Raw genomic sequence first — 23,306 nt, 5'->3', positions numbered from 1 at the left:
TGGTGTAGGGACAGCGACAACGTATAATCGTTCGGGTCGGACTAAAATGCGCGGTCCTCTATACACATTAGCGTGCACGTAATAAGAGTCCTTTACAGTTGGAATTCTAAATAAGAGTATACCGTAGCGCCGCTATCTAGAAAAAATCTCACTCATAGCACATACACACAGTGTATGCCCGTCTTCTTTAGCCCTTTCGGGGCAGATCAGTACAGTTAGGACTGATTATAACGTAGTACATATAAGGACAATGACCTACATTATTTATCCGTTTGAACAGTAAATAAACATACATAAACAAATAGTAACCAATAACACATTTTATTATCATTGATGTGCAAATTTATCAGCAGTCGAATCTTAATTACATTTTTTCCGATTAATTAACTCCAAACAAAATGTATATTTTATCTTTCTATGGTCGAATACCTTACAAATATGAAATCAATTTTGTTGGCTATGTTTGAGAGATAAAATAAATTGACATGTTCAATTGTTGTTTGATGTACGTTTGTTAATAATAAACTAAACTTTTTAAGTGGGATTTCTTTTTGTTCGGAAAAAAAGGAAAGGAAATATAGAACGAATGACAAAGTAGATTTCTTTTTTTTATGATTTATGTTTTTGATTACTTGTGCATGGTGTAAATTTCGCTAGTGAAAACTTAAAAGAGAGAAGTTATGAGTTTGATCAATCCAAAACAAAATTGTTTATTTGCTTATTATTTTACGCGTTGCTTGTCAAAACGATCAGGGATAACATTTATTATTATTATGGAACACTACTATAGCCCATTTATCACAAGATTGTTCAAAGATAGCTTTACAATATAAAGTGGCAGCATATTCAACAAACCTGAATTTGTGACGAATTTCAACATCGAGTTTAAGCAAATCTACCCCATTTAACATTTGATTTCTTCTAAACACTATTGAAGTTTTTATATCCAAAAATCACTGGTAACGAGCTTAAAGATATACATATTTATATATAGCTGTGGATCATCAGCATATATATAGATTGGTCCCAACACCGAACCTTGTAGTAAACTAGACGCTCAAATCGCAACACACGTTTGTCGTTCTTTTAGGCAAAATAACAATTTTTAAATATATATTTTTCAAATACTTTCGGTATGAAGCGTAAATTAGAAACAGCGACATGATTTTTATAAATATGTAAATGAAGTGTATATTGTTATGATCAATGGCATTGCGTGCAGCAGCTGTCTTCTTAAATATAAGTAATTAATAATGTTGACAATAACTGAAAGAAAGAAGTACTTTGGTGTTGAGCTTAGAATAATATTCTACATGTCTGATTCACTAATATAGATCTAAACTACATAAAGATGGAACTGCTGAACCTTCTCCGGTCGGCTACGAAGTATTAGAATATATAATATTATCAGGAACCGTTGATATCTTCAGGTCAAACCGGGTTCTCCAGATTCCGGATGCCATCGACGGCTTATTGCCCTAAAATGTTCATGCTGTTTATTATAATTGTCCCAATTCTAGTTGTATAATATGACATCACCGCTTCGTGCATTGTGAATTAAAGCAGGTTTCGGAGATTTATAAATATCTGTATTTATTTGCAGTTTGGGGGGTTGAATGGCTGAATGGTTAGCGTGTGCGCGCTGTATCATAAAGTCTGTCATTGAGTCGACCCCCGTGGTTTCGAATCCCCGGTTTTACGTGACAAAGAGTAGGGTCGCCTGTCCAACCTCGTGGGTTTTCTCCAGGTATTCCGGTTTCCTCCCACTGCTAAAAACCCCTATGCGCAAGCGAATTATTGAAATAAAAATTAATCCATATGTTAGTCCCGAAATGACGTAGTTTGTGTCGAGTGGACGTTAAAGCCCATTTCTCTCTCTCTCTATTTGCAGTTTAATCACAATGTATTGCATGATTAGTATTTTAAAACTATATCGAGTACTTTAAACGGGCAGCATCCTTAAAGTTTCGCTTATCCAAAATATAAATACTGCTTAGAGCATCGTCATCTGTAACATTTGATTTTGTACATTCTGACATTGGCGATTTATAGATTTAAAAAGTCGGTTTTAGTTGTTGGTTATATACCGCATGCCAAATGTTCCTTGTTAGTATTTGTTTTACAAATTATAATAGGGCTACCTAACGATTTTAGGGATCAGAGGTTTTATAAATTCATTAATACGGTATAATTGAAGGATCAGATCACCTAACATACCACATCATTTCTTTTTTAAAGAAACAAATACAATTGAGAGGGGAAGGGTGAGGATGAGGTAGGGTAGGGTGTTTTCTTTAAAATGCAATATGTAAGACTTGGATAAGAATGTTTGAAATTTTGACTAGAATATGGTAAATATTTTCAATTTTGAAGTACCACTGCCACAATAATAAAAGATATCTAGATTTTCAATCCTTCAATCGACAGTTTCCGCTGTGAGTTGAATCCATTTTGACGTTTAACGATACTATGGAAGACGGTGTCCAATCCAACTAATATCTTAGCCATCCGGTGGTCCACATAGTTGGATATGGGCTTGTCATGTGAATACATGTCTAAGTAATAAGTAAGGTAGATATAGCTCGTGCATGATGTATATTTGGTAGAACAAAGTCTAAAGGTAAAGAAATAAATGAATTAATGAGTAACGCTAAGAAAAATGGATAGCTATATGGAATCATACAATTGGGGTGATTGGTGCCTTATCTCAATTTCAATGGAAGACGAGAAAAAATACTGAAATTGCAAATCAATATAGGCAAATTGCTACTTAATTTTGAATCATAGACCCGGTAATTGCTTTGTAACTGATAAAAAGTAACTTGGTTCCTTAATTGGTTCTGAAAACGAACAGGAAGAACTGCTTTCGTAAGAATTGCGCCGTAATTAGCATATACGAACCAGGTATAGTCTTTTTATAATTTATCCAGATTATGGAAAGTGTTTTTCTCAGATCTTTAGGGGGTAGATCTACAAATCAAAAAACATATCAATATTGGTACTGCTGAAAATGGTAGCTATGTTTACTGCAGAAATAAGAAGTAGTATCAAGTTTTATCACTACCTATAGCCATGTGAACATCCCACAAAAAGAGATGTGGTATGACATGTTCTGAAACAGCGCAAGTTTGCGTTATTTCTCATCGTGTCGAACACTATGAAGTTAAACCCCATTCCATTTCAGTTCATTTCTTTACTATAAATGTATCATCTAATATTTCAACATATGAGAAGGGATAAAGAAACTATATATAGACTTCAGACTTGCATTTCACGAACGTATATACCACATTCTTAGGGCAAAAAGCTGCAACTGAACAGAGAAAATGCTTAAAATTGGAAAGTTTTGTTGTTAGAGGTGCTGTAATCTTGCGTTTAAGTAAAGCGCTATATAATTAATCTTAGCGCTAAAATATAGCATCTTTATATCTCCATTATCTGTTTATATTTTCAACTAAATTGTGAATCTAAAGAAGGTGGCACCTGTTGGAAAGTCGGGGATTTACCATCTTATCTTTGTAAGACCAAATTTGTGTGCTTTTGATTGGACATTCGTCTGTGTGCTATAGTATCAAGGACATATTAAGTTGGTTCAAACATAGATCGTCGCATTTAATTTAAAAGAAATATAAAGCTCACGATTCACTGACTGACATGCGTTTTTTGCAGTTTGAGAGCAACAACTTCGTTAAACAATTGGATTAATAAAGTATTTCAATTAATGTTTGGTCAGTTGTATTAAAGAGGTTTATGTTTTGTAACATGAATCGCTTGATAAAGACTGAAGTAGATGATTTAATGACGAATTGTGAGTCAGGCAAAAATGATTAATGAATTAATCGATAAAATGTATCACGTTTTATTGTCAACAGCTAGACTTAAATCACTGCATGTCTCCTCCATGTCTTTATTACTTTCCTCTTTATGTCCTTCATTACTCTGTTTATACATGCTTTAATAGTCAGTAGATTGTCTTCTTTATAGCCCCAAAAGCAACAATTAAAACAACGTAAATAGTTGATTGCATACTGGAAATAGATATACATTTCATTATACAATTTTTTCGTTTATTAATATGACAAATAAAAGCCAATAAATAGCATTCGTTGTGTTAATTATCCCATATAATTAATGAGAGAGAGAGAGAGGGAGAGGGAGTGTGAGTAGCAGTCAACTAGACACCACCTAGGTCATTTCAGGGCTAACATATCGCACCATTTGATTTCAATATTGTGCTTACGCGTAGGGGCGATTTAGCAGTGTGTGGAACTGGATCCTGTAAAACCAACGAGTTGTTGAACATGCTTAAGCTTGAAACCATGCCATTTGACCAAATGACAGAACTTGCTCATCTAAAGCGCACTCGCAAGTTCACCCGAACCACTGTCCTTAAATAAAAGAAATTATCTATTTAAAACAGCCCCCTAATCTTATAAAACAATCTAATACTACAATCAATTTGAAGGAGATCAAACGCATGACGCAACGATCACTATCAACGTGAGTAAACACTATTGAATTGTATAGTATATTATATTTAATTCCTTAAGCGGTCTATAAACAAATTATAACATTGCATTAACTGAATAATTGTATTATATGTCTGTTTTATGTCAACTTATCTATTTATATCATATAAATTTGGGTTATATTAAATTAATTTGTTAGAAGATGTGAAAGTATATACCGAATGTGAAAGCTGTCGCTTGTCTTGTTCCAGGGGCAACTAAAATGCTGATAATATTAACAGGTTATGAATGGCGATATATATCTCTCGTCGATTTAGGGTAGGATATTGTTACGAAATTCAATTTTCCCCCAAAAATATGGTTTTGAGGAATGACTTCAAAGATATTGGGTTCTCATGGTCAAAGAGATTTGATAATCGTGGGTCAAGGATCGGGACCAATTAGTTCCAAGATCATGGTTATTAACTCGAAGTCTATCTTAATCAAAAAGGCATTGAAGTGGAACGATACCTGCGACCTTTAAAGATAACTAAATCAATTCTACAATTCTAGCTATTCATAGGGCCATTGCCGCTTAATACCGAGATGCTGAAAGTAACTGTGACAGGTACCGGGAGCGCAACAATCGGATCCCATCACTGGATTTAACTTTTGCTTGCAGCTTGCAGTGGCTTGTGTATTGTGTTTCCGCACGTTTGTCTAATGGGTTTTGTTTGTATGTACTGCAGTCCTCCTGTACTTCCTATTAACGACAGCTGGTAATTTCAATAACCGTGTTTAGTTCACGAGCCGCAAATTCATTTTACAAATCAACGTATCCCCAAAGCTAATCCTTACAGCATAAACAATAGTTATGACCCCACTGCACGGCAAAAATAATATCATTCCAAGGCATAAGCTGTGAATAGAAAATAAATCTCGGGCATTTAGCAGTTTCGAACTGCTCTACAGAACGACAACTCATAATCTATATTATCATAGTAAATAAACAGATTTACGTTATACCTCGTGAATAGAAAATACATTTTAGTCAATCAGGTGAGGGATGAGAAACGAATCGGGCTTCAATAGAATCTCATCATAGCTTGATTAACAAGTATTAAACATTAGTTCCATCAGGGACGACGGTGATATAGTCACATCACATTTCTCCTGATTCAATTACTGATATTCGCTAGAGAACCATTTACAAAAGTCGGTGATAATTTGAATCTCAAAATGTCTAAAAAGGCCATTTGCGGTTTTGCCAATCCGTGCTTCAATGATTGCTAAATCTGTTAGCGGGGAATTAACAGTTTTTACACTTTAAAAGGTTATTGGAAATGAGTTGGTGGTAAGTATCGGTCAAAAGAGACCGACGTTTTCTCTTTTCCGAGATGAGTTTTGTTTTGTTCTGCTAGCGGTAGAAAGCTTTAGATAAACGAGGTGATCTTTATGGCAATTGGCCTCGTTAAATTTTTAATGGAAACAGCTAGCTTCAGACAGGGTACCAAATAAAATCGTATATTTCTTCTCATTGGGGATTTAATTTATATGCTATTTTAGTCGAACAGTTGATAAATCGTTTTCTGGACCTTAAGGACAGTAATAATTGAGAAAGTTTCTCATGAAATTTCAACTTTGATCCCAACCTATCCGATAGTTTCATGATTTATTCACTAATACTAGTAACTGCTAGACTATGGCCAAATAGTAGTGCTATAATAAATGTGCTTTTTTTTAAAGATTTTGCATAATTTACAACTATATTCGAGTTTCATCTCTTATATGCAGAGAAGATATCGGAACACCCTTGGCTGGCGAGAGAGGGAGAGAAGGTAACGTCCACTGAACACAAATTAGGCCATTTCGGGACTTACGTATGGTACAATTTTAGTTCAATATTTTGCTTGCACGTAGGGGTCTTTAACAGTGAGATAAATCTGAGGAAAACCCGCGAGGTTTGGCAGGTGAGTCGCGTACAAGTGTGGGATCGAAAACACGCCACTTAACTTAAGACAGACCTTATGATCTAAAGTGCAAGCGCAATACCATTCGACAATCCAACCCCTCTTGACCAGAGAGCTATAGCTGATTCATAGATAATGCTACGCAGACTTACAATCTCATAATTACATCTAATCTAATCAAATAGACGTTTATTTGAACAATAATATCGAAAGAATTCTTCTTTGGTTAAGACAGTTGTGGTTAATAATAATACTAATGTATATTTGTAATGCGCTTAATAATGCATCCATATACGTGCAACGTTTAAGGAGTTTCTCGTCAATAAAAACACACAAAAACAATCTGTTTCTAATCTGAATAATACGAGCTTAAACAAAATAGTTTTTAGTTGTGACGTAAAGATTGTGACGGTTTGAAGTAGGGTAAATCATGGTTTATTTTAGCGACGTTTCGACGAAGATTCTGCCGTCTTTATGAAGCAAAGTCGGGAGAACCCTCGTCGAAACGTCGCTGAAATTAACCCTTCAAGTAGACTTGTATTCCATAGAATTGTGTCATGTGTTATTCTCATCCAGTTACTAAATGTCACTTAAGCAATTTATTTTCTCGGTTAATAGGATTAAACCTCCTTGTGCAAGAGCTGTAAACAAATTGTCGTAGAGGTTGTGCCAGATGCACGATAATGTCTATGGAGAAGGGCAGACAGGTCTTTCCAACAGGAATTTGTACCAACATTTGCTTTGGTGTAAAAGTAATAATGGAAGAAGTGAAGGTTTTTCATTCTGACATCATTTTCAAATAAATTCCCCTCTAAATATTTAAATTTCTCTCTCCTGGAGCATGCGCTCCGCGCTTGGAATCACTGGTCTAAGAGTACGTGAATCCTTTATAACAACGTATGAGTCCATTTAAGTACAAACAACAAGGGTTTTTGCAACATAGTTGACACATAAATATATCTTATCGTATTTCTATATACAACCCACAATGAATGAAAGAATGGGGTTACATATTGTCAACGTATTTCTATATGTTATATTGATCACATCAAAACTGAATAAATAGAGAGATTTAATCCTTACTATATTTGAATTGACTTTGTGTGTTAACAAATATTGTTTTAATATTCCCAACCTTTACCTTTCTATTCATTGCATATTATCCATATACATGTAAAGTAAATGCAAACAATATTATTTGTGTCTATGAATGAAGAATTAAATGATATATAGATAGGTTGCACGCCAACGAAACTTACGCCCACATCGGCAAAATCGTCTGGAATTCGATGAATGTTGCGGATTTACACACAGGTCTATTCATGAAAAGAGATCATAATATTTAAAGAAGTTGTGCCTCTGTAGCGCAATCAAAGTTTACTCTCGTCAAATAGAAACACTTAATTGTGATTCTGTCCAACAGAACCACCATTCAGTTATCGAGTCCGTCACTTTAGAATGCACTACCAATTGAAATGAGATCTAATCTAACGAAAATGCCCTTCAAAAGAGCACACGATGCGCTATGTAAATTATTACTGCAAGGCGCCAAAAAAAGAAGGTGATCAAGGACAACAAGTAATTATTGGAGATCCTTACAGATGTATTATGTTAGATTAAGATACAGAGCTGGTCTTTCTTGCTATAAAAGAAGGTGATCAAGGACAACAAGTAATTATTGGAAATCCTTACAGATGTATTATGTTAGATTAAGATACAGAGCTGGTCTTTCTTGCTATAAAAGTTCAAAAATAGGTAATGCAAAATGGATATATTGAAAATTTCATTCAAATTACTTTATTTTGGCTTCAAGTGGGCCAGGTCGATCTTATCGTCGTTTCCGTATTTGTTAATAAGTCACGTGATATCATACGTTTGCATAATATAAAAGTTAGCGGTGTGCGTAAGATGCTATGTAGAAAGCGTGAAGGACAAATGAGATGCGGCAGAACGCAAATATAAAATGTATAGAGAGAAATGTAAAATGTTGACATGTCAAAAAACAGCATTTTCCAATAAAACATTTGTCATTTGCCAAATTACTTTTGACTTTTTATAATTAACGCTTGCCTAAGAGGCATTTTGACCCTATCATTACCGGTATTAGTACCTTGTATATTGTGCTTTTTACACATAATCAATAAATAAGACATTGCAGGACATTTAATATCGGCAGCGACACCCTTCCATAAATATTATGTGGCATTGATTGTTTATTATCGTGGTTTCTCCATTCTAAATTAAATCATTAAATGGCCGAAGTGTTCTAATCTACTTAAAATCGGAGCCATCCGATGTCCTAGAGAGCTGATCATGGGTTGTCATGTTAATAAATTTTTAAATAATAGTTTATTTATCATTTGAAGCCACAATAGCTCTTACATAATGCATCTTTAACTTTAACAATACATAATTGCATAACAACTAGATGATAAATATCACCGCTAGAGGTATTACAAGGTTCTTAAAGGTCCCAGTCGGTGCAGAAAAGTTGGACGTTAACCCACATTTCATTTAAATGTGACAAAGGGTATATTCTAATGTATATAAAACTGCAACAAGTTAATCGAGTGATCACTTGAGCCTCTAGAACGTACACAAGGAATTGTGTACCATAATCTAGCAATCAGAAGTCATATTTGCTTTTTAAAAATATTAATAGAATATAACTAAGTCCCGTTCTTTAAATACAAGTATACAGTTAAACATTTGAGCCATTCCTGGAAATAGCGTTACTGGTTCTTCGTTAGTTACCCTTTAATTTGATTGGTTAACTTTAAAAACACAGTGAACATTAAATTAAGGCTTTAGTCATTACTGCAAAATAACTTAAGTGTGTTAATTCTTTATTGACGGGTAAACACTTCCACGTGATTATTGACAAAGACAAAAAACTGGCTTGTCTTCGACTACATTCAACTGTTGGATTCCAGTTCGTCCATCAATCAGTGTAAACATTCTTCCCATGACGCGCATCTATGATTAATTAGCATTTTTGTACTCGACATTCATGTGTAGCTTCAAAAGCATGTAAAACACGAGAAATGAATTAACAAATGTACGTGCATCATTAAGAAATAGGCATATGTTATACGAATGTTAAAGACTGCTTTGTATTGTCTTTTGATAGCCATGTAATTCCAGCTATGTGGTGTATTTTGATGTTATCATGCTGCATCCTTACTAAACATCAATTGTCAAAAACGCATTGGTCCATCAGCGCTTAAATCTAACCATAATGTTTTATTTCAAGAAGTATGAGCGGTCTGTGGACTATGCAACTTCATCACAGCCATCTTGGAATTGTGACTTCATATCAAATGTCGAAATCCGTTGATTTATGCGCATTTGGCCAATGAACAAGTATATAAAGTTTCATGCCTTAGGCTTTTTTCAGAAGAGCGTTTTCCCCAAGAAGAACATAAACAAAAAGAACAACCAGAACAAGAACAACAATGCGGCCTACGTTAATAATTATAAATGATTCAATACGAAGCTTCTTGTGTACAAGGTGTCGGAATCCAACTCGGACCCATGTGATATAAATACCATCGATGATTAGAATCTCGAGGCACTCAAAAGTGAACTATGCACACTCTATAATGTTTGTTTAAGAATTACCTCACAGCAGAAGTAAACAGTATTTTAGCTGCGAATTGCGTTGATAGGTTCTTGAAAGGTGTTCAGACGCAATTAACGCTGCACTGCCCCGGTAGAATATAGATTTATATTTTTCCAGTATATTACTCAGAAAAAAGCAACATTTTACCCTTACATCTATGTCTTAATGGAAATTAAAAGAAACGAAATTGGGTTAACAGCCTACTTTTATGCACCAACCGAGCTAATAAAGACGTGCGTGTGCTATGGGAAGACTTTTACATCTAAGTATCAACATTTATGTTACACGCATTTACGCTAAAATGGACATCCGAACGGTCAGACGCTGTTTCATTTCATGTCCACTGTTATGCCCCACTGACAAAGGTAAAGATCGGACTTGAGATTCTCGAGGAACTTTCTCGGCACACCATAATGGTGTGATATCCTTGCAGTTTCCTCAATCAGATTGCAACATATGGTAGATACCATAAATGCATATTCTTACAACCAAAATTTGTCGGGCGCGGTTTCCCCTTGTCCGTGGTGGAGGATAGTGTCTAGTCGTATGGATTATACGAAATACCGAGGTCCCGTGTACACATTGGCGTACACGTAAAAGAACCACTGACAGTTGGTTTTCAAATTATCAGTAGGTCACTGTCCAGGCAAGATTCCCCTCATAGCACGCATTAAATCCCATTTCATTTCATTTTATTTGTTAATAATGAATACCAGTAGCTACAAAGTGACAATCAAATTAGTTTTCTGGAAACGAGGTTAGCACGGGCCAAATTCAAAAGTATGCATGCCCAGTTAATGCGCAGGTAAGATTATCCTTGGCTTGCTGGCATGTTTCTGAAATACAGTATCGATGACAATAAAATGTCATGGGGATACGCTTAGATGTATATGACAAATAGTCTTTTCTTTGAATTGGCGTAAACGCTTATTGTATCCTGTATTCCACTGCTTTGACGATATGTACAGCTCAGTGTTATATTTCACGCTTGTCCGAATTGCTTTAAACTGCTAAGTATCTGTAACACATCCATGTCTCACTGGCGACATTCTTATAATTTGGGTAAAACAAAGTAAATTTGACGAAAGAAAGTTTAACGTACTACGGGTCATTTACCTACTGGGATAATCAAGACGAACATTCCATCTGTCATTGGTTATTTCACGTACACAGGAACGTGGGTTTTCGTCCCATCCAAATGACTAGACACTGTACCTTGTCAATCTCTTAGTCCCGCACCACTAACAAGTGGAACCAAGTCGGAAAATTCCGAGGAACGTTTTCTGTCAACAGCATGATCGAACCCAGGACCGTAGGTTTTCGTCTCATCCAAATGACTAGACACTGTATCTTGCCAATGTCTTAGTCCCGCACCACTAACAAGTGGAACCACGCCAGAAAATTCCGAGGAACTGTTTCTGTTAACACCTGGATTGAATCCGGGAAATTCGGGTTAGCGAGCCAGCGCCTTCCTCACTAAACCGCGCAACGATCTCCCGAGTACCGTGCTAGTGTCTTACTCGCTGAATTACTGCGGCTTCTTTAAATATGACGATGCGTCTTTCATTTTGGGTTCTAACAAATTATGGTCTAGCGATCTTATCTCGATCATTAGTTTATGTACAGAGATTCAATGTTTAGTCTGTGTGTTGTCTCATCATCTTGAAATACTTGTTTGTACCCAACTAAGCTTCCTTATTTAAAGCTGTAAACGTCTTATCATACCGAGACAATCTAAAACAGACATATTTCCTTCACTGGGATTTCAAGATGTAGGGGAATCCCCAGAAGGTATAAGATACCACAGATTTGGAATTGAAATAAATCAATAAAATGATATAGTGTAAAAGCCGAAATATTATATTTGCCCTAAATTCTTGGCAACTACACTCTCGAATGCAATCGTTTAATGAGTTACAATTTGCAAATAGCCCAGAACTAATCAAAACTTGATTATTGACGGTGTAAACCAGAATATGATACGGCAATGTTAGTGACTATTCGCTTGAAACTTTAAGCTTCTAGCTTCTAACGATGACATCTAAGATGCAAATAAAATTGTAGTAATAACTGTGGATTCAAGATTTTATTTTCATTACCTCGACATTACATGGCTGTACGCCCCAATCCCACTGAAAGAGTATATATAATCCAGGAAAAAAATAGAAAGCTCTTGGAGTTGGACCCGAATCCATCGTTTAAAAGTTAATAGATATGGTAAATCTGTATCTACACTATGTTTATCACTAAAGAGCTAATTTTTGAATACACCAAAATTCATGTTCAGTATCCAACAAATATTCTGTTATAGCAGTCACTTTATTATTTTCCCAATAGTCCAGTCGGCTTACTTTCTACACGTGCACGTGCTGCTATATAGTCTTTGTCTCGATCACAATGCCCTGATTTACCAAACTAAAATGTGGAAATACAACATTCGAGGGCCGATTATGCTAGTAGCTAGCTAATTGGCCTGCTGTTGTTTTGAAATAAATAAATATAGTCGTATATATATACAAATAGATAAACCTAAGGTTAAACCCTATTCGATTTCCCTTGTGTATAATTATATATACCTAACCACCTACCCACGTTTGCCTTGGACACACCCCAACCCTTTCGAAAAGCCGATTACACTTTCTTAAATCCTATTGTGGAATTTGAATCTGACAAGATGGATGTCACATTATAACGTGTGACAACTCTTTGCGGAAGACGGTGGTGGTTTGCATCGAGTTATTAATCATCATTCGTTTCGTTTTATTACGAAATCAAATGACAAGGATACTATGGTTACCCACGTTATAAGTTGGGTACCCAGCAGTTAAAAATTAAGGCACAAAGCGCGATACTAATATACATTCCTCTTTTTCCATCCGTACTAGGGAGTCACTCGATGGCTAAGAGAGCAAAACGCTGGCTCGCTAGCCTGAAGGTCGCTGGTTCGCTCCCGGTGTTGGCCGAGAAAGTTCACCGGGTCTTTCCTATTGGTTTCCCCTTGTCAGTAGTGCAGGACGGTGGGCCTGACAATGACAGTTGTCTAGTCATTCGGTGTTACAAAAAACCGAGGCCCCGTGTAGATTGGCGTGTACGTAAAAGATCCCTTGGCAGTTGGAATTCGATATAAAAGTAGCCCGTATGCCCTTCTTCATTAGCACAGTCGGAGCAGAACGGTAGGCCGTTAAACCTCATTTCATTTCATTTCCATCCGTACTAGCACGGTGGCTGAATGAAGTTACATTCTATTAAGATAATTAGTTATTGAGATATATAATCGGTCTTACTATCAGTACATATCGGGAGATATGGGCTCGTGCGATTGTCGTGTACATGAATTTCGGGTCGACCTGTATGACTATATTTTATTTACAAAAAAGAAGATAAAATGAACGTACAAGGCTTACCTGTTTGGTGCCCAGATTTGAAACGGAACACGGCAGAACAGCCAATGCCCCTTCTCGGAAAGTTACATTTGAGGACACGGACCGGAAACTAGGCTGAAGAAGTTGTATGGACGGATTAGATTTTTCTGAAATGAAAGAAAGACATTTTTAAAATCAAATTTAAACCAATAAATAGATCGGTTAAATATATGGCTTAAGTGTTCGTTTATAAAACCATCCAGGCGTCAAATTTTTTTTTTAAATCTCAAAGTAAGAATAAATGTGATGAAATACCACCCCCTCTGGAATAGTATTATTTTATGATTTTCACCAGCTGCTTAGATTTTCGGCAGATATATATCATTGGTGATTTTAGCTATTTTAGTTTTTCCGCCTTTGGCAAGTTCGGAATCATGGGGTTATCAAAAAACAAACTGGAGATGTGTAATTAATATCTATAAGGACATAAACGGCAATGATGACATCTGAATTCTGATATTTTGTGTTAAATCTATGGGGGAAATAATATATCGAGATTTATTTTGAGTATATTTACAAGCTTGAATCTTGAAACTTGTAAAGTTTAATCTAGGTGAATTATCTAGACAAAAAAATAAACAATAATTTAAAAAGTGTGAACACAACACCGAATGATATTTTCCAGAATACAACAACATTATTTAATCTAGTGTACATTCATTTTCCTTTACATATTGTCCAAATGGCATCTATCAAACTATAAAGTGATTGAAATAGGCCGAATCTCAATTCTTAAACATGTGATTCTTAAAATGTTCAGAAAACAGATATGCGAGATCAGGCCGTATAACTGATACACGTGCTCGGGATTTTTTTAAAAAAATGCTGTATCTTTAAATCCATGCGCAGTGAATCAGTAATCTATGTCCGACATGCTGACAAGTGACTTAAGAATGCATCTTAAATTTTGAAAATCCCCGTTATTTAATGACGTAAAATCAACTGATTAGTAGTCTCCTCACATCAGGATGCCAGTTATTTCCACGATCCAGATAAATACGTATCAACACTAGATGTCAGCAACCATTCCCTAGGGTTATTTCGACGTATTAAACCGGATATTTGCATTTGAAGGTTATCACAATCTTCTACATTCGTCTCGCTTTTTATAAAAAGAAACGCCACTGATTAAACGAAGTAAGAAGACGTATATTCTAACAGGAACCTCAAACAATGATCTTAAAAGCCTCTATAAATGTTAGTTTAAATCACGACAGCGCGTTCTAAATGAACGAGGTGACAAATCCTCGTCTTACAAAATGAAAAATGAGAATAAGTCAAAAGTCGAATGATCAGATGTTAGCCACTTGAGAGTAATAGACAAGACAGATGGAAAACCAAGTAAAAAGGATAAAACCATTTTAAAACTTAGGAATTCTTAAGATAGTTTCCCTCAAGAAACCTATAAAAATGACCAAGAAACCTATAAAAATGATAAAGTATACACGAGTCGGGTTGTATAGAAACCCTAGAACTGTTACTTAATTGTTGCCAATATCTTAGATCTTGTCACAATTTAAAGAGATCTATTGTTCTACATTTATAGAGTAGAAGTCACGGAGGGAAGCAATAATTAACTTCACTATCACTTTATTATATCCCCAAATGATAAAAATGTAAATTTTATATTGCTTGATTATTATGGAAATTTGATTATAACATGAATTTCGTTTTAAAAAAAGTTCCAAAAGCGAGTTATGTGAATAAATATGTTGCCTTGTCTAGTCCATCGTTTTAATTCTACGCAACTTGCATGATCTGAAGTACATATAATTGCTGGCGATGAAAATGCTTTTCGATTAATGTCAAACATACGTAATCTTACTTACAATGATATACATTTCCCTGCACAGTTCTTTGTTTCAACTCTAAACAACCCACATGATCTAATGTAAAAGTAGTTCCGGGACAGTGAAAAAGCTTTTCGATTAGTAATCGTCCTCTAGATCTATTTGCCCTGAATAGGTTTTTCTATTAATAATCGTTCTAATAATTTTTCCCTTGAATTGGTTTTTCGATTAATAGTCGTTCTAGATCTGTTTCCCGAAATAGATGTTTCGATTAATAATCGTTCTCGATCTATTTCTCACCAAACCTTTAAACAGACTTTTCTTTAGGCCTTAAATGTTATATAAATTATTAATAAGACATTAATCAACTTACCAAGACAATAATCAACTCTTGATGCCATCGGATGGCTCCGATATTAAGTTAATTAAAATACGTAATGTTGTTGAAATGTAAAAATGAATAATATCATAACAACGGTAGCAATGACAATCGAGGCTACACTGGTATTGTCTCGCTGATACCTCGCCTCAGAGTAAATTAATTTTACTGAAATGTTCAACGGATTCCCTATTCATTATCTATGTTTTAACTATTATAGCGAGAACTGTCAGTTCTTTATCTAATCTTATGTCCCTGACAAGGACAGCTGTCTAGTCGTTCGGATGGGACGAAAAACCGAGGTCCCGTGTACACATTGGCCTGCACGTAAAAGATCCCTTGGCAGTTGGATTTTCGATCTAAGAGTAGGCCGTAGTGCCGCTGTCCGGGCAAAATGTCCCTCATAGCACTCTGTATGGCGTATGCCCGTCTTCATTAGCCCAGTTCGGTGCAGAACAGTAGGACGTTAAACACCTTTTCATTTCATTTCATTTACCTTTAATATGGGTCTAACATCGGGAAATTGTATCCTGAGAATCAACCCACCCAGCTCCTTGTTTTCGTATGCATACTATACACACTAGGCTGGTGCATAGATAGGAATAAATATCACAGTCTCTGGATAAAACCTTAATATTGTGTATTTTTGCTCATACGACCGAATATAATTGTTTTCTCTTTATATTCGCCAATCATGGGTACTATGGTGTGAAATGGTCTTCAGTTCCGTTGCTGATATATACCAATTCTGAATCAATAGCTGTTATTACAATTTAATGCTCCATATTAGTGCCTAGTTATATTGTCATTAGAGAACGTATAGAGCTGAAATAGGCCCATAAATCATTTAGAAATCGACAAATAAAATAGAAACTAAATTTATTTTCACTCACAAACATTAGAGTAATAATCAATTGATTCCATGCCATTAAGTTTATAAATAATAATTTATAAATCGAGTGAGTTAATCCGGTTTTCTGTATGTCATCTATATGTTATGCTTTTTATTCGTCACTTGGCTATGAACCCGATATAGTTCATCCGATTTCAATTTAACTTGGTGCGCGGCCTTTTGGTGAGTTCGAATTTGAACGAGCTTTGAAAATTATTCATGGAGTTATTTCTCTTTATACAGGCAAAATACGGTCAAAATAGCCTGTGATCTCAACAGAGTTTACAATTTCCATTTGATGTTGATGAAACTTGGTGTATGGACTTACTGCCTATAATATTTTTGATGAGTTTGAATTTAAAAGATTCAACAGATATTTGTAGACTTATATCTTTGACGTACGATAGACTGCATATTTGTCATTCCATTTTTAGCGTGACTCTATATCCACAAATTGTCGGAAGTATTCGGGTTTTAAATAGATTCGAAAATTATTTGCAGAGTGATTGCCCTTGACTGCCTCAAGAATAGCTTGTAAACGCGATATTTATTCAATATTAAATTTCTTTATATAATTAAATATATCGCCCCTTTTTATGCTTGACTGCTGTCATTTCTAAAACCGTTATGTGGGGTATCGTAGCTTTTCCTTAATATTGATTATGGCCCCAACAGATATACACTATAAAACGAAAACGAATATTCAATGTAAAAGTGAACGAGGCATGAATGTAATTGAGTAGATACATGTAGTATTGTTTTGGGGTATTTTATCTTTCTATAGTGCATTCGTGAATGTTTACCATATTGTAATGGAAATCGTATTTTGTCCCTTTTTTTTAATTTTCAGAATTGAATTAATGTAAAAATATTCATTGCTTTTAGTTTGTAAATTAAATCCATGCTCAGACACGTGAAATCTTTCCCTTCGTTAAGTTTCAGGGACAGAGTACAATGATGAAGACGGCAATCATCGTTTGCTTCCACCAAGGATGATATCACAGCCAAGAACGAGTATAATGAAAGTTTCGAGCAATGTAAATAAAATGAGACTTAATAGTTCGATCATACGTATACTGAGACAAACATTTGTCCGGAATTTCAACTGACAAGGGTTCCGTTAAGTGTTCACCAATGTACATGGTTGAACCTCGTTTTACAAACCGAAAAGACCAGAACTGTTGACAAATGAAATGAAATGAAATAGGGTTTAACGTCCTACTGCTCTGCTCCTAACCTGGGCTAATGAAGACGGGCAGCTGTCCCTGTCAGGCCCTCCATCCTGCATCACTGACAAGGGGAAACCACAGCGGAAAATCTGGTAGAACTTTCTCGGCAAATGCAGGGATCGAACACCCGACCTCCAAGCTAGAGAGCCAGCGTCTTACCCACTTAGCCACGTGACCCCCCTGTTGACAATTTGCAAGCTCGGTTATAAGTGGTGACAATGAACGTATCGCCTATTCACAGAAAGAACCCTTGACAATTGGAATTCGAATAAAAGTAGGCGTAACCGCATTTTGTAGTGACCAGTTTTTTTATAGTTAATGCAGCAACTTAAATCCTCGTGCGGAAAAGTTACACAGTATTTTATCGCATTTAACCGACCTTGTTTATAATGCGTAGCGTTTCCTGAATTAATGGATTTCATTGACTAGTACACTGTACTCGACAGTATATCAGCGGTTACAACAAAAATATTTCCTCATGAATGTAGGGGTTCTTAGGGAATTATTCAATATACCCTATGTCTTAGTGTCAAAGTAACACAAATATTGTGTTGGTGAGACGTTAAAGTCCTCTCCTTTTCCAGAATAGGTAATTGTTACTACATGTTCTGCTTCATAGAGACATTTGAACAAAATTGTGGTGTATAATTATCACAACTAATGATACACTGGATACCGTGAAAATCCAGATATTTATGACCCTTCACTTCCCCAAATATATAGATAAATAAATAAGTTGACGTCTGGTAAAGCCAAACTATTATGTTGATGCTGCTACTGGCGATTATCCCCAGGTTACATTCTAACAAGTGCCCTCGGATTTTGGGGTCCAAATCCAAACTATAACCGTGTTGTGGAGAGAGAGAGAGAGAGAGAGAGAGAGAGAGAGAGAAGAGAAAGAGAGGTCATTTCGGTATTAACACATGGTTCAATTTTATTTCTCTTTAGCAGTGGGAGGAACCCGGAGGACTCGGAGAAAACACAAGAGGTTGGACAGGTGACTCTACTCCTTGTCACGTACAACCGGGGATTCGAAACCACGCCAGTTGACTCAATGACAGACCTTATGATACAGCGCGCACGCTCTAACCATTCGGCCATCCACACCCCCGTGCTGTGGAGAAGTATACCATTCATTTTAGATCACCTCATAACACTCATTTAGTCAGTAAGACATATAACTCATTATTCATGTTAATTCTTTTTTATGACCAATACACCTTGAACTCCCTAACTTTCAGCTCAAACCATCCTGTCATCATTTTCAAATCATCCAGATCATTTATTAGTTACACGTGTTCAGTAGTATGTGCGGTTGTGGTTGACTCTCTGCTTACAAATCTTTGGTTATTTTATTAGTTATAATTTAAAATGTCATTGTCCATTCTCAGTCAAAAAAAGTCAAAGAAAACATCTATAAATTGTACGTTATCAAAAGTATCAGTAAAAAACGGTCTAAGGAAATATATATAAAATGTACGTTACTAAAGGAATTTAATTCAGATAATATAAAACATTGTTAACGCCCAATTAAGTAAGAAAAGTGTTAGAAAACATCTATAAAATGTACGTTTTCCCAAGTATCAGGTGATATAAAACATTGCTAATGCCCATATTAAGTAAAAATACATGTATAAAATGTACATTATCAAAAGTATCAGATGATAATAAAAAGAAAAAAATGTCTACGTTTGTTACTATATATTATTGTTCATTATATTACGAAATGGAGAATGTGTTCATTGATTTGTTAGAAACGCGAAAGATTGACAAGGGAGGATATTAGGCGTTAAACACAATAAAAAACTATCTCTTTAAACGCCACCTACTGGTAGAATGAGATGTAGAAGCAGCGGGGCTAGAGTTGTTAAGTTTATAGATTTACGAGGTTCAGTTGAATCTAACCAATAGAAAATGTGTTAAACATATTTAATGACAGTACTGTATGGTTTTCTTAAAGATGTACTAATAGTAAGTACTGGATGGAAATACAATAAACTCTCCGATTCTGAGAGAGAGAGAGAGAGAGAGAGGGAGATAGAGACAAAGTGAGAGAGAGAGAAAGAAGGAGAGAGAGAAGGAGGTGTGTGTGTGCGGGGGGGTCTATATAGATATATTAAACGAAAACATGTAGTAATACACGTAGTTGTAGTTGTTCTGATCACAATTCAGAGGGGCCCGGGAAAAAAATCCCACAAAAAATAGCCTATAACAAATACTTTATTTTAGAATTGATTTTCAGTAGCCCTATTTACCTCACCCAAGCACCCACACTCCACCCCCCGCCAGTATACAAGTGGGGTTTGGGCAATGTCAGAACCCACCCAAGCCCGCTGTGGTCTATTCTTTTTATATTATGGATCTTAGGTCTGTCTTCTTCATGGATCGTAAGTTAACCTTAGTAATCAGGTTTTTCTCTACAACTGGAAAAAATCCCTTCCGCAAAAGAAATACTAAATTGGGATTTTGTCTCCGAAGGACATAAAGTATTATTGACTATATGAACGTTAAATTATTTATATCTTTCTGACAGCAACGGATGTTATTTTTTAAACAATATATGAACACCTTAGCTTCAGATAATTAAGACTTAATCGCCTTGATAACATTATATACTCTTCCAAAAAAGTAGGAAATTTTGAAATGCAAATGCCTATGCAGGTTGCGATATGATAAATAGTCATGGACATTTGACATGCTTCGAGAGTATGTTCACAGATGAAGAACTTATCGCCCCAACAAGAACCACTGAGCTGCACATGCGACACGCAATAGCGCCATACGCTGTTGGTTTATCTATCCATGTTTGCTCTCCTATCGGTTCTTGCATAATATTTACTGTTTAGCGTATCTTTGATTAAGTATGTTACGTTAAATTTGATCGAGAAACGTGTTCGTCGACGTCAACGTCAACGGACAACACTGCAAGAATTGACCGTGGCACTGCAAGAGGAGTGGGTCAGATTGCCCCAAATCGTGATTGGACGGTTGATTAGGAGCATGCTGAATATCTTAGGATTGGTGGTGCAACTACTCAATATTAGGACAAAAATCAAAAACGTCCATTTTCACTTTTGACCGTGTATCTCTTTGCGAGTGAAATTGGGCCGTCAGATAAGCCGCCCATATGAACTGTTTATGTTCATGTGTAGGCAACTGGCCTGTTATTAACATATACTGGTTGTCTCTAATAAAAACACTAGTGCATTTCTGCAGTTTTGTATTGTTTCTGAATATCCCCTACTTTTCTTTTTGAAGAGTGTATATGAATATATAGAAATGAAGCAATGGAGAAATGAATAAAGATTTAGATAATGAGCTACTGTTCTTAATTTTATATTGCAAATTTCAGTTATATAACTTTATTCTGAGCGAAGAAATAGCGTAAACAATCTCGATTACAAGTACCATTACCACGATAATAAACCATGTTTAGGTTTGCCATTTTTGACGTTTAACGAACGGAATGGCAGGCATTGTCTTATTTCGCTCAATATCTGGGCCAACAGGTTGTCTAGAGAGCTGAACAAATGTCTGAATAATAATTTATATAATATTTATAGTAAAAAAGACCTTCAATAGACAGTTTTAGCTCTTACATAAAAGACGTTAATAATCTGTTAAATACATACAAAAGGCGTCAGAAACGTTTCAACTATATAAACAACAGTGGAATCTTGTGCTTTAGGAACAAGAGGCATACACTGCTTTGTGAACCATACGTGTTTAAAAAGACACATTAATATTACCATAATTTATACTTCATCATGAATGTAGTATGGGCAGTGTATGCTTTCGTATTCCGGTAAAATCTAACTGGTTGTCATTGCTAGGCGTGTTTTGTGATATAGTCCTAAATATGATCTTTGTGAGACATTACACCAAAGACGAGAAAATGTTTTGTATATTCAGCTATAAAAATATGACTATAATTAAAACGACGGGGATCGTGTTGACCTCTGGTCCGATCAATTTATCCAGACTGACCCTTGGTCATCTCAATATTTTATGGTCATTGTTTAGAAACAGTTGACAGAAGGTCGGATATCGATGATCAATATGATGAGCTTAGAATCAACACGGGATAAAGTCATCCTTCTTCTTAACGCGTGACCAACTTGACATCTAAATATTTTTTAAACAAATAAATTATAAGGCTGCTGTGTGGATTTAAATAATGTTATCTTATGGGAGTTGAATTGGGTTTAACACCACGTCAACACAATACTTAATGTTGAAACTAACACATGGTGATTTTCACCTTAATATTTACGTGAGTAATGCGAGGGGGGGGGGGTGTTGCCCGGGCAGTGGAATTCCAAATGTCACGGTTTCATTTATATGCTAGCAAATGTGTACACGAGTGATACTCAGTGCTTCATCCAATCCGAATATAATAATATAGATGCACTTCATTTGCAGAGTCGCATGCCTCACACCTGACAACTGAAAAACGAACTGGAAAGGTCTTCTCAGCCCACACAGGGATTCGATACTGCGACATTGACTACTGCGGTTCCTTTCTGTTTTGCTAACGTAGCATCTTAATTAACAGTGGTAATTAAATAATGTGACATATTTGGCATACAGATAATAACGAAATTGACGATAATGTTGTATCTTGAAGCATTAAAATAAGTCAATCATAAATAAAAGGATCTTGTCCCATTTCGCAAATAATATTAATTTAATGCTATTGTTATGGTGGTCACCGAGGAAACATAACGATCAAGAGAATCTTATAGACTGGACATAATGGTAATGGTTCATTAGCAGGAACAATGATTTATACCCTGACTATAAGAGAACTGATCATTGGTCATATTCCAAGCAATAACACCAATTAAACAATTACTTTTAATGTACAAGTTAATTGCTCATCTTCTATATTGAATAGCCGGTGTGTGGGGGGGGGGGGGGTGCTAGTCACGTGTCTGTCATGGCTGATTAACCTATCAGATGACAGATTTGAGATTAGAGTAGAAGACATCTCCCAGAATATACGGTTGAAATACAGCAATTAAAAGGTGTGTCCCCTGGGTGGTCAGTCACACGTGGACGACCGTACACATTTACACGTGGTTTTGTGCACGTTGATTTCAAACAAAAGGAGTGACCACAATGGTCACCATCTGCTAAGATTGTTCTGAGGTTCACGACATCCTCCCACAACAAATAAACACTGACTTGGATAAATAAACACACTAAGATGAAGAATAAACAAGGGGCGGGAAGATCAATCAGTTTTTATAGCAGTTATAACAACCAGTTATTTTTATAGCATAATTTTAACAATGAATCTACCAAGTTTTTTCACTTTTATGACATCAATAAATTTAAAAAATTCAAAGGTGGGATTATTTCCTAACAAGATCTGAATTAGAAGAGAAAACTGTGGGCGTGAAGTTCAAACAACTGTACCGTTTAAAGGGTCATTGTGTAAGATTACATAAAGAGTTGACAGTTCTCGCTATAATAGTTAAACAAATAGATAATGAAAAGGGAATATTTTGAATATTTTAGTCAAATTACTTCACTCTGAACCGAGTTTTCG

General features: G+C 35.7%; 1 protein-coding gene across 2 annotated transcripts in view; it reads right to left on the bottom strand.

Moving 5' to 3' along the window:
- The window catches only part of LOC126819470 (uncharacterized), a 107,755-nt gene that overhangs the window by 19,760 nt on the left and 64,689 nt on the right, over nucleotides 1-23,306 (bottom strand). The window contains exon 3 of one of the 2 annotated variants that reach the window (XM_050547511.2): nucleotides 13,436-13,569. In XM_050547511.2, coding sequence (XP_050403468.1) covers nucleotides 13,436-13,569 — 134 coding nt within the window. The remainder of the gene's footprint in view (nucleotides 1-13,435; nucleotides 13,570-23,306) is intronic. The other variant, XM_050547512.2, reaches the window with a different exon arrangement.

This window comes from Patella vulgata, chromosome 4 (genome assembly GCF_932274485.2).
Source record: "Patella vulgata chromosome 4, xgPatVulg1.2, whole genome shotgun sequence".
NCBI lineage: Eukaryota > Metazoa > Mollusca > Gastropoda > Patellidae > Patella > Patella vulgata.
The sequence above is the reverse complement of the archived record's forward strand: the minus strand, read 5'-3'. Positions and strand labels throughout refer to the sequence as shown.